The sequence below is a fragment of the Motacilla alba genome, chromosome 1, assembly GCF_015832195.1.
Source record: "Motacilla alba alba isolate MOTALB_02 chromosome 1, Motacilla_alba_V1.0_pri, whole genome shotgun sequence".
In the NCBI taxonomy this organism is placed as follows: domain Eukaryota; kingdom Metazoa; phylum Chordata; class Aves; order Passeriformes; family Motacillidae; genus Motacilla; species Motacilla alba.
The window spans coordinates 94,484,332-94,497,391 of record NC_052016.1 but is presented as its reverse complement, the minus strand read 5'-3'; the positions used below and the strand labels follow the sequence as shown (position 1 = coordinate 94,497,391).

The window sequence follows — 13,060 nt, the reverse complement described above, 5'->3', positions numbered from 1 at the left end:
GGTACCATATTGTTATCGAGCTGTAGGAATGTTATCTCAAGTTGCAGAACAGTAATTCTCTGATTTTACAGTCTGATTTAACTTTTACAAGACTCTTTGTAGTCTAGTAAAACCTACTATTGAAGCAACAAAGGGCTCACAGGAACATTTCATGTCTCAGTTTTTAAATTAATCACACATTTTAATAATGCAAAATGACTAAGACTGGATCCCTTGGAAGTTATTAAAATGAACATTTGAGCTCTGTGTAAATATCAAAGGACGATGAAAGGATGCAGTCCTATCTCAAAATGGTACTTCTCTGCAAACCCCATAAATCTCAGTTTGTATTAATGTAACATTGTATATTACTGGGCTTTCATGTAAGTAAAAGCAATGCAAATGATCAAATAATCCTTAGTCTGAGTTTTAATTGAGTGATTTATTTTAAAGGTCATGGTATTAGATTACTCATTCCAAGACAAATTCACCCTTCTGCAGAGTTTCTTCCTCACTTTGGTCCCATCTTGTGGTACGCCCCTTCACTCCTAGGACTGAAGCAAAATGTCAGCCTTATCCCCATCCTCTGCACAGGAGCAATTTCACCTTCAAAATGAGCCTCTCCTTAGTCTGAGCTGCCAAGTTTTGAGCTAAGTTTTGTTCAAAATTAAACCTAGGTAGATCTTGAGATCTAGGGCAAGATTAACTGAATTTTTCGGGGTATTCTCCTCAGAGTGAACTAAAGCTAGATGATCTTCAGATCACTGTAAGGAGAACATCTAAAAAAATTAAGACACAACAGTAGGTGCTCAGATAATATATTATAACCTTCCTATTGTCATTAGGGAGTCACCGGTGAGGCTCCCAACCCATCAAGTGGAGCAAGTCTGGGTCCTTCCTGTCAGTTCCAGAATGTTCTGGAGTCAGTTTTGCCGGCAGTATTTGAGCAGCAAAGGCACTGCAAGCACAACTGAATCAGAGCAGAGTTTGACTATGCTCCAGTGGCCATACCTGCTCAGGAGACAGGTGTACTGCAAACAGCCTGGCCAGAGAGCCACCGTGTTACAAAACCATACCACAAATCCAGGCCTGCCTCCAAGCCAGACTTGCAGTTGATCTTGTAAGCCACAGCACATCCTTCCCCCCCGCTGACTTCAATAAGGGAAAGAATTCTGAGAACACTGGAAAATGCTAATTGTTAAAAAAAAAAAAAAAAAAAAAAGGAAAACACAAAGCCTTGAATAAAGACACAAACATATGTTCCTTTTTCCAGAGAATGCTGAGCACCCACAACTATTTAAGTCAATGGGAATCTGCTGGTGCTTCAATCCTTTGAAAAGCGAGTCAATAACTTATACCCCAGTAGAAGAGTGAGTGTTTAGCATCTCTGAAAACCCTCCAGCTGCTATAGTTAGTTTGATTTTGTTACTCTAGGTGCAGAGAATATGTTTTTCTTTAGTGCAGTACATTCAAGCTGTTTTCTAAAAAAGCATGATAGCTGTTAACCCATAGAAGAGAGCAGCAGTTTTACAAGGCAGTTGGATTGTGCATGTTACTATGGTGAAGGTTGTTAGTTTTTAAAAAATCAGGTCTTTATTTCATATCCAATGCAAATTACACACAGTGACTCATATCAGAACTTTGTGGTAAAATCAAGTTAATATGTGCATACATAACCGTGTTTACTTGCAACTGGACATTCCAACATTAAGAGAGCGTTTTCATTTTCAAAGGTTTTACTATTGCATCAGTCCCAGGCAGACAAACAGAGCCTAATGCCCACTGTAATTTGGTGACAGCCTTTTCAATGTGGTAAGAAAAGGCCATTTTCAGGAAAGCTGATATATTACTGCAGTCAATTATGCCTTGAGTCTTTTGAATTAGTGCTCAGAAAAAACCCTACCCATCTTTTAATAACAGGATGGGAAAAACTTCAAGCAGTCTTGTCCAAATGCTAATAAAATAAGATTAGTAGAAAGGCAAAATAGCAGGGAATGATGAACATCTGTCACAACAGGACATCCCAATACCCAATGTCATCTTGAAGGGCGTGGAAAATCACAGTAGCAAGAAGGTGATTTATAAGCTGGGAAACCAAAAGTGATTGTTTTAATCTGAAATTGTGTAGCATACAAGTAGAATCAACAAAGACCCAACCTGTTAGAACAACAGTCAATTTACTGCTGTCTGAGGGACATATTTCAGTGCAGACTGAAGGAATTATGTGTTTTAAGTTCCTGTGCACAGAGAGGGAAATGGGTGGTTGTCAGAGTAATGGGAGCAAAGTGTCTCATAAAACTAGTCCAGGAGAGTCTCATCACAACAAATTGCAATGGCCAAAGGACTGCCAGCCTCTGGGAGCCAGCAACATGCTCCAGCTTTATGCCACTCCTTGGTGGTGAAATTGTTCCCCAACATCCTTCCCTGCCCACCACCAGAGCCTGGATCATGTGCCATGTTCACATCATTTGTGGGAAGAGAAGCTTGTTCTCAAAGGGCACCGTGGGGCTATGCAACATCTGTGTGTTTAGTACAGGAGAAGACCTTTGCTCAAGGCAGTTCTAGCTATTACTGAGAGAGAAAAATGCATTCTAGCAACTCATTTGTTTTTCATTTTGAACCTACCTAAACACCATTGCATCGCCTCCCTTCTAATCCCAGCTAGCATTAAAAGAACCTATGCTATAATAGAAAAACTATGATTGCAAAATGCTAGAATAAGAACTGTTTGATAGGGGCCTTGAAAATCAGAGTGGAAGTACCAACTGTATCAAGCCAAGAGGAGCTGTCAGGCTTTATCTGCTTGTTCAGCACCTAGCACTAGAGGGACGCGACACCACTGCGTTTCAGGTGCTAATCTTGCATAAATATTAGATGCTAACAACGCCTTCCAAGAACAGGAGAAAAACAGCTATGTGCCCTTTACCTCACCTCTGTAAAAAAAAAACAAAAAACTGTGATTTGAATCTTTGCCCTGAAGTGCTTTTCTTGGGAGTTGCTGCACAGCTCTGCAGGCTGCAGCAGCCCAGTGCAATGGCACTGCTGAGAGGGAAGAGCAACAGGTGGGGACTTTAATCCCAGTGACAGCTCTGCTTGATGGTCAAATACAGCAGTTCCCAAAACCTCCTCTTTTGGAACTGCAGATGACAGTTTGTTCTAAATGCATGGGCATTTCCATGAGTGCTAGACAAAATTAGAAAAGGTGTATGTGCATGTTTACCTCCAACATCAGCTGGGTGAATTCTTCATTGCTGAGAAATGAAGGCTTCCAATCCTGCTGAATTTCAGAAATCTCCGTCTGCGCTGAGACTTCTAGACAAATAGAATATTTACATCCTTAAAATTCAAATTAACTTCTATCTTGAAATATTACATATGAGTTGCTATGAAAAGAGAGAAATAACCTTTGTATTCAAAAATTGCAGTTTTCAAGCCTGAAATGTTTTCCTCATTTTTTACTCAAGTCAACTTGTACTGACTTCATTGGGAGCTTGTATTCACAAGGCCATTGACCTCAAGCAACACTACTGGGATATTGATCAAAAGATAAAACCAGTTTGCATGAAATTAAAATCAGGGCAAGGATTAGCATGTGTCCAATTGCTATTTACAATTTACAGCTTCAAAATCAGGATGCTAGAGAGGCTTCTGCCTATAGCTTCTGTACCAAAAAGAATAGCAAAAAAAGCTCCTTCAGAGGAGCCCCAAAGGGCTGTGACCCCAAACTGCAGAGCTACTGCTGTTTTCCAAGAGGAGAGAGAATCATAAGCATTTGCAGCAGCTTTCACCGGTGCTACTGCCACCACCCTCTTCCTACCTTCAGCCACATGGTGCAGGGCAGTCCAGGAGAAGGAATGGAGCACCAGCATCTCATCCCAAATCCTGTGCTGCCAGCCCATAATGCCCCAAGAGGAGATCTGCCCCATTGTTCTATCCTGACCCCATGGCAGCCTGCAGAGGGCTTGTTCCTGAAGGGCTTTCCATGGAGGAGTGCAGACACACCAGGATAACAACTCACAGCTTTGCACTGAAACTGGGGACCATACTGGACAGCTGGTTGCACTGTTTGCCCTTGGAAAACAGTCACTTATGTTAGCTCTGAGTCAGACAGGATTCTGGGGGACAGCTCTAATTTGCAGAAACTTGAGCGGGTTTATAGTTTGCTGCTCACTCTGCTTCTCTAGGAGGGTTCCCTCACTCAGGTCTAGTAGGGAGGGGATGGCGAGCACGGACTCTTCTCTTTTCAGGACCTCCTGTTGATTAGCACTTTAATTAATCCTGTTAATTAACACTTCCAGAGCATGTAACACTCAATGCTCTGTATTCAGAGCACATAAGCAAACTGGCCAGAGAAAGGCAATGGATAAATGATACTAAAGACAGTAAATTTTTACAAGTGCCAGTGCATTTTGTCACCAAGAAAGAAATAGAATCCTCTGTTCAGGCTGTATTAGTGGAGATGCAGCCATTTGCTCCTACCAGCTCATTTGAGTCGCTTTCTGCACTGCTGGGGGCTGTCACTGGCAGCACGGCAACTCTCCACAGCCCCCATGGTTTTACACACAGGTTTGAAAAGCAGACTAAGGAAAAAGAATCCATCAGACTTTTTAAAGTACTTTCAGAATATAGGATACTTTCAGCAGATCTGTAGCTTGGAAAAGCCAATGTACATGAAATGGTGACTGTTGGGAGAATTACTTGAGATGAGGGGGAGAGATTCTGTGGATTATAATGAAAGAGGCTGTTTAAGAAGGAAAAAATCTGAAAATTTGCCTTCTCCTCTGTTATGATTAAAATATTGGTTTAGCCTACCAAATGGAAGGGGAACATGACTCAATAAACCAGATCCAAAGTATGCTGAGGATAATCAACACTTTTAAATGCTGATGCTTTGTATTATATTCTGTGACTACTAATCTGCTTTAAAAATAGATAACATTTGCTTTTTTTAGCAAGTGCACAAAGCCCAGTCACATTTTGACCCAATTGCTGTGGAAAGATTTGTGACTGTTAGCTTTCCTTCATCTAGTTGTTTTTCAAGGAAAAGCACCTTTTGGAGTAAATTATTTGGACCTTCAGCTACATTTGTACACTTATTTCAAATCTCGGGTGATTGTTCTTTGTTCAGCTTTATAATTGAGCATATTCACATCTTCCTTGTGCCTTGGGCAGCTAAAAAAAAAAAAGATGAGTTATCATTATAATTTTAAAAAAAGTGTACATAACTATTAAACCTTGAGATGTCCTAGTCATCCCCTCCTGTACAAACCATAGGTTAACAGTTGGACTCATTGGTCTTAAATGTCTTTTCCAACCTAAACAAATATATGATTCTATCTTGTCTGTGGCAAAAATTCATTTAAGGAGAAGCTGCACTCTAATGTCAGAACCATTATAATTATTTCCTCAGTAAGACTGACATCTCTGACTCCATTCTGTTGCAAGTCATGATATAAGAGTTTTAGTGGTCTTTCCTGTTACACCTGGAGTTCTCCAGAGAGTGCAGGAGGAAGTGCTGGATGAGCCAAGGTAAGCCAGGTGACGTAGCGCACCATCTTGTGAGACTCCTTCCTGCTTTCTGGGACCAGGGGCATTCCCCACAGTCACCCACTGCAACCTCTCCATCATAGGGGCAGAGCAGGAGAGCCCCATTTGAATCAGTGCCCTGATTTATAAGGGAGGAACATTTCAGTTGACCACTACTGGTGGATGTCAAAGCATCAGGAAGGCCACAGTGCACATTCCCCCCTCTGAAGAGGAACTAGACCAAAGAGAGTGGATCAGCAGGGTCAGAAATCTCCTCTGCCCTCTGTGAAGGTACATTTCTAAGGGACTTAACTGTCAGGGGTGCAAGCATTTTAAAAATGAACTCCTGGCTTTCTGATGCTGAACATGACTACTGCAACTGGATGCTGTGCACATGTGACGTAGCTTCTGCTTGTGCAAACTGGCTGAAGCATGTCAACCATCTGTGGATGCAATTCACTGATGCCAGCTTCAAAAAAGGAGACACTTTCTGGTCTGAGTTTTCTACTCAATGTGGAAAATTGAGTCCTACACAGTCCACTGAGGAGCTGGGGTGCTGAACAGATTGCTTCCCTGCATTTTTTCTGCAGAGAAACTGGGGCGAATTCTTTGTTCTTCTGCTCAGAATATTGCAAATTTCAAGTAAGGGAATCTTCCCTCTGCTCCCAAATCTCTCTTGTTCAAAGCATCTGTCTTCTTCATGAGTGCTGCAGGGCACTGTTGCCATCTTTCCCTCAGCTGCTGCCATTTGCCCCCTTCTCCAGCAGGTTGAGAGTCATCTTCAACTGAAGAGCAAACAAGGAGATGGATTTGGGCAGCACAGTGTCTGCAAATGATCTTTTTTGATGAGGTTGGAAAAAACCTAAAATACCTTATGTTGGCACTTTTAGGTCCCTCAAGCTATTCTGATAATCACTGAAGGAAACAGGATATTATAGTAACTGTCTGGCAAGTGCATGAAGAGCTGCACTAAATCTTACCATTGTGTTTCTGCAGAAAGCCGATGACTTTTTCCAGCACAGTGGTTTTGTCCATTTTGCGAGTGTTGCCTGGAAGCATGGAGCTGAGCTCTTTGATGAGAACATTGAACTGATCGCGCCTCTTCTTCTCAGACTTGTTACGCGAAGCCCTGCAGACAGGGGAAAAGAAACAAAGGATGAGCAGAGCAAGAAGGAAAATGATCATGTACCTGCTCTTTGCAATGTATATACATAAAACCAGCTTGCTGCACGCATCAGCGTGTGAAGATTAACACTGGACTCCAGCAAAGCTGCAGAATCAAGTAGGAGGCAACAGTTCCCACCTCCTGCTCTTGTCTTTGAGCCACCTTTAGTGCCCAGTGGGGAGATGGAGGCTCTGCTCACTCCTCTGTACTGCCTCTGGACACTCTGGCTGAGCTTATCAGGACAGCATTGAGCTTGTAGTTGAAGGAGCTCTGTCCATCTCCCAGACATATGCAGGATCTCAAAAATTCATGCAGATTCTGGAGAGGCACTCAGAGTGAGAAGAAATAGGAATACTGTGACAACAGTAGAATTGTCCATAAAGAAGAAGAGTAGAGACTGGATCATACCCTTCTTAACAGAAGACCCCAGTCCTGCAGCTGTTGCACAGGCGCTGGGTTGATCTAGAAGGACCTGCCCACTTTGGTCACAGGTGCTCTGCCTACCTCCAGGCTGGCAGAGAAGAATCAGGATATTGTCTTCCAGTCATTAAGATCAGAGACCTGAGTAGAAGTTGCTGCAGCTCCCATCTGGTTCGTATGCCACTTTGTTCAGTCTCCTTTCCAAGGTCACAATGACAAGCAGGAGAGAGGGCATCAGCATGGATTGTCTGAGGCTGGGATGCACTGCCAGACTTGGGGTCTTGGAAGTGCAAGCAGTGCTTGCCCTTAATCTCTGTGTGCCACTGGGAAAATCAGTGTCAGTGACCCAATCTCTAGGTTTAAAACAAAGACTCTACAGCTTTCTTCACCAGTCTTGTCTGTTTAGCTTGCAGATTCCTCAGAGAGAGCCTGCTTCTGCTGCTGTGTTTCAAGAGCTCAAAGGAAGAAAGAATCTGATTTCATTTGGGGTGTTTTGGCACCATCATAATACTGTCATTAAGGCTGTTGATAATCTTTTCAGCATGTGCACTTTGTTTTTTAACCCTATGCCAATCTGTACACACACATTTTCTGACTTGTTCTCATGAATACCACAACTGTTTGACTCGGAGGTTATCACCTGGACTTCCGTATCCATGTGGAAATAGAAATAAGTATAGCCCAGTAGGTTTGTTTGTTCTTCCGAAAGGACCTCAAGCAGATGAGGTTTGCCTTGTCAATTACGCAAAGACTGAAAAATCTGGTTACATGTAGATGGAAAAGAAAAGCCGAGAGGCCAGTTCTCACTCTGACTTTCTCAGTCCCAGCTAACTCTGCTGTGCTCTGGATGAACACTGCTGAAAATCAGAGCAGAATTTAGCCCAGCATCTACATCCCCTGTGAGGACCAGGATGGCAATAAACATTTTCAGCAGAGAAATCGCTACAGAGGCTTCTGGATGTTGCTACTGACAGAGGGGTAATTTTTGTTTGTCTTGCTCTCAACCCTGAACACACTAGGAGATACACTGGATAGAAGCCAATGCTTGATTATTTTTCAGCTTTGAACACAAGAGATTGGGTGGATACTGCTTGACTGATTTCAGCTTGCTCTTATTACACTGCAAAAGGCTGTCAGAACAAGATGTGAAAAGCTCCAGCCTTATCCTGTTTCTCTACAGTTCAGGGCAACATTAAGAATATCAACATTTTACTTCCTCATAATTCAATCCTCACTTCATTTTAAGCTTAAAGAGTCCAGATTTCCCTGAAAATAAAGTAAACCACCAGCTGTCAACAGGGAATGTGTTGCTTAAAAAAAAAAAAAAGTAAAGAAAAAAAAAAAAGAAAAAAAAGCAAATAAAAAAAAAGCCTTGACAGAAATATAAAGTATCTATTTTTAACACTTGACATTTTATTCACAAAGGAAATATAAAAGCTCCTCTAGTAGAAATAACTCTACCAAGATATGAATCGATGATCACAGTAAAGTTTTGAAAAGGAAAAAAATGAGAAAAGATTGGAAAAAATGATAAAAACTATCCCTGCACAGTTGAAAATACTTTGTTTAGTACAGTTATAAATGCATGAAGTAACATATTTTTCATTGCTTCCCTTTGAAGATTATTTTCTAGCCATGCTTACTTCACTGCTAGTGCATACTATTCCAGTAAGCCCACTCAACCTCTGTCTTAATACCATACTACTTGTCCCAGTTCTCTTCCCTCCTTGCTACTCCATAAAGATTACAGCATATTCAAGGGGAAGGAGGAGACACAGTATGAATAAAATCAGGATTTTTAGTGAATATAGCTAAAAGCAATACAGAACAGCCTGAATTCAGAATGATCAAAACCAACAATTTAACAGCTAATTTTATTCACTTACATATATGCTGCTTGTTGTCTTAGACAGATACTGACTGAGTAGTAGATGCTACAGTTTGCTAATTTACAATGAAATGTGACTTTACACTAAATTTCAGATTTCTTCTGGCTGTCCAGTGGAGTGTGTTATATATGCATCAATGCAAGTAACTGTACCACATACCTTCATTCAGATTCTTAAATTTACTTTTTATTTCAGTGGAAAATGGCAGGTAGTAGTCTTCATGATTAAGCACTTTCTCATGGTTCACTTCAAGCTGGTTTTGGCTGGAATTTGGAATTCAATTGAATTGTAAAAAAAATTATTTTAAGCTTACATAGCATTAAAGTAAACTGAAAGAAGAGCAAATAGAGAAAAAAGTGCACAAAGCATACCTTCTGTTTAAAATTAATAAGTATCTAAAACCAAAATAAACTTCATCTAGCATCAAAGAACTGAAAAGGAAATTATGGCTTCTGAGCTGAGAAGATCAGAAAACCTCACAGAGGTCTTCAATGTGGTGCCATCATACCCACATTTTAGTCTTCAGGTTGTCAGAGTGCAGTTGTGCCTTAGGGAGTCAGGTGATGCAGAACAGGGCTCAATTTAACCAGTGTTCTTCCTGATCTTGGCCAAATATTAAACACCTGGCACATGGGAGAGAGTGGAAGTGCCTCTTCTCAGGAGAGGATTGATCCTTTTTTTCATGTCTGTATAATACAACCTGTGCATGCCTAATAAATTGCAGCAGATATACATGGTGTGTATGTGCATCTCTACACATACCTAACCTGAGAAACTCACCTCCTGGCTTGAGACCATCCCAAAAACTCAGGCCCAGAAATTTTCAATCTCACCTACTTTGAACCGAGACTATAAAAGGAGAGAACAATTTCCTGGGCATTTTAATCCCCTCTGGTGTTTCTCAGCCCTGAGGGATACAGTCCTCATACCAAATAGAAGGAAAAAATAGCGTTTCCCTTGTGGTATAGGACAGGTGAGAATCCTCAGTTTACAAGACACAGCAGCAAAATATTAATCAAATAGCATCTCCTCAGTTTGACTGTCTCTGGAAGAAAACCTATAGCTTTTAAATGAATCTGAACTGTTTCAGTATAATGAATTAACTTTAGATCTTCATGAACCATCTCATGATTTCAAGTTCGATTTCAACTTTAGCTTTGTTTCTAAAAAGCAAAATGAACTTAAATTACAATTTGAAGAAGCAGTTTCCTTTTTTAATTTTTAAAGTTATAACTTTTTTATGCACCCTGATAGAGGCCTGCCCCAGGGTACGACAAAAATTCCTTCTGGGAACAAACAGCATGAAAACCATACCAGATGGTGGTGACAATTGCCGATAGCGAGGATATGTGTTATCCTATTTTTTTTCATATATGCATTCATTTAATGAATTTTTCTTTTACTAGACAATTAGCACACAAATATCTTGAAGATGATCAGGCCTTTAGCAGGTGAAGCAGTGCTGCGAGGTGGGCTCCTTTCTACACCCACCAAAAGGAAGCAAAGGGGAACAGCTGAGCCTGGCTGCAGCCTGTGCTGACCTATATTGGTGAGACAAAGCTGCGGGGAGGGAAAGAAGCAGAGAAGGAATCAAAAGAGATGAAAATGGATCAACTGCTTGTGCCTGGACTGGAAATACTCTCATTAGAAGGAACCAAGGGGAAAAATGTGGGCAACCTGTGTCTCTCTCTAAAGTAATTAAACTGCGGGCTGAGGCATTGATAACCTCGAATGCTTCCAAACTGCTTTTCTGCAGATGCCGGTCAGCTCTGACAGTTACTAAGAGTTTCACTGCCACAGGTCTTCTGCCTTGAAACACACCTTTTCTCTCCCAACAAAGAGTTCACAGTGAATTCCCACCAACTGGGACTCAATGGAGTACAGACTGTATGTGAATATAGGTTTGGGCCAGTTTAAGGCTGACTTTTCATGGTCTTTCTCTGCTCCGAAGGCAACTTCTGGGTGTTTTCACTGCTGTAAGATAGGCACTGATGAATAAATGAATAAATGACCATTCTAATAGGGGAAAAAAACCCATTTTTCCTGTTCATTTTCTTTTGCAAAAGGTATTTAAAGAAAAAAGAAAACCACAACATTTTTGTACACTCTGGAAGCTCAGATGATGTATTATAGTGGCAGAAGAATGTTGTTGGTGCTTCAGTTCTGATGTTCTGCAGTCATGTGAAGAAAATGATCAATGCTTTGGCTTTTTTAACATTTTCCACAGGAAACACTACTAGGTTATTTTCTTCTTCAGTGCAGCCAGGAGTAGGAGTCTGTGAGATGGCAGTTTTTCAAGTTGTGTTTGACTGTATTTTACTCTCTTGCTCTTTGATTAATTGATTATGGATAAAACAGCTTCTGCAGCAACAAACAGTATCAAGCTCATCACAGAGAGTTATAAAAGAAAAGATACTCACCTCTTTGCCCTGTCTTTCTCATCTTCATCCATTAGATTGTCTAAGCAGTTTTTTCTGTTGAAGGAATGCAAGAATCAGTATGAATTGTCATTTGTAAGCCCTATTTGCAGGTTAATCTCACAGTCACTCTATTTCAATTTAATAACACTGTGATGATATCCAGGTCAGATAAATGTGTCAGCAGTGCTCTATGCCACAGTCCTTGATTTTAGGAAATATCCATTGTGGGTAATGTTATTCCTGAGCATTATGCTAGCCTTAGGGTCTCTAGCCAGGGATCAAGGCTCCCAGGCACCACGTGGTGCATCAGTACAGTACAAAAACAGATAACTTCTTGGGGATTTTTTTTGTGTGGCAGTCACTCTCTGCAAACTTGTAGGCTGGATGAGCTGAAAAGCATTTTCATTGCCCCCCATGGTCCCACCAAAACCATCTTCAGTGCAAGAGCCAGCATCACCGATGCCTTTGACCTCTCTGCTCTTCCTACTGGGAAGCTCTTCATCCTCCTCTGTGGATCTTGACCCAAAGCCAAAGGAGATGGTAATAACTCCACTGAATTACACCTCAAATTCAAAGTGTCCTTATAAATCCCACTGCCTAAGCCATCCTAAAAAACCCTTTTGCAGCCCAGTCAGACCACCTGCCCAGCCATGCTGGCACCAAGCACGGGGACTGTCCCGTCCCCATCACTATTTTTGCTAATCTTCAGCAAAATGTTGTGACCTCAGCTTTGTAGTTCAAATGCTCCAGCAGTGTGAGCTGTAAGGAGAAAAGGGTAAATTGGGTAAATTAAGTAAATTTGTGTAGGCATGGCAAAGGGAAAAATACAAAAGCAGCCCAGCTGAAGGCTGAGCACCTCAGAAACACTTGTCACTGACTCACTGCCCACCCTCCTTTGCTCCGTGACCTTATGAGACAGTGACGCTTGATCTGTAACCACTTCAGCCCAAGAAGGAAGCCCTGTGCCACTGTACCTCTCATGGCATTTGGCACCCCTTTAGGGTGCAAAATCCATGCACTGCTGCATCCCACACAAATACTTTCTGAAATAGCAGCACAATGCCACTGTATATTGTCAAAGCCTCATTTTTAAAGCAGTGGTGTAGTGATAGGCAATGATAACACCCTTTTTCAGCAATCAATGTTTCTCATTTACTGAGTCCTCAACATGTAAGACATGAATAAAATTGGAAGGGAGGAGGAAGGAAGTTAATTGCTAGGCTTTATTTAAGCCCATGTTATTTTCCACATATGAGTCACACATAAATTTGCCTGTTTAAAGAACATTTTAAGAAAAAAACAAAGTGAAAATGCAACAATAGTAAAAGCAGTGCTTCTGTTACTAGTTCTCTTACAGCAACATTCTACCTGGTCATTAATCAACAGTTAGCCAAGAACACAAAATTACCCCATAACTTTTTATCAAATGAATTAGATCCACTGGTCACTGATTGAAGGGTAAAGCTACTACTTAATGGCACTCAGCTTTTTGATGAAGGATAAGCAGGAAATATGAATGCCAAGGGTCTAGTTTTTTCAGTTACAACTGATGAATTTAAATAGCTGGATTCCCTTATACAAAAAACCAGAACAAATAATACTATACCGGTTTTAGATTTTTTTTTTCAGATATTTGTTTCTACTTGCAAAACAGCCACAGT

General features: G+C 41.1%; 1 protein-coding gene across 4 annotated transcripts in view; it reads right to left on the bottom strand.

The window, feature by feature from the left end:
• NPAS2 (neuronal PAS domain protein 2) overlaps window positions 1-13,060 on the bottom strand; it is a 106,688-nt gene that overhangs the window by 43,578 nt on the left and 50,050 nt on the right. For 3 of the 4 annotated variants that reach the window (XM_038128258.1, XM_038128266.1, XM_038128276.1), the window contains exons 2-4: window positions 11,400-11,453; window positions 6,486-6,634; window positions 3,200-3,291 (exon numbers count right to left, since the gene is read on the bottom strand). In XM_038128258.1, the coding sequence (XP_037984186.1) occupies window positions 3,200-3,291; window positions 6,486-6,634; window positions 11,400-11,453 (295 nt within the window). Of the gene's footprint in view, window positions 1-3,199; window positions 3,292-6,485; window positions 6,635-9,138; window positions 9,243-11,399; window positions 11,454-13,060 lie in introns of those variants that run through there. The other variant, XM_038128285.1, reaches the window with a different exon arrangement.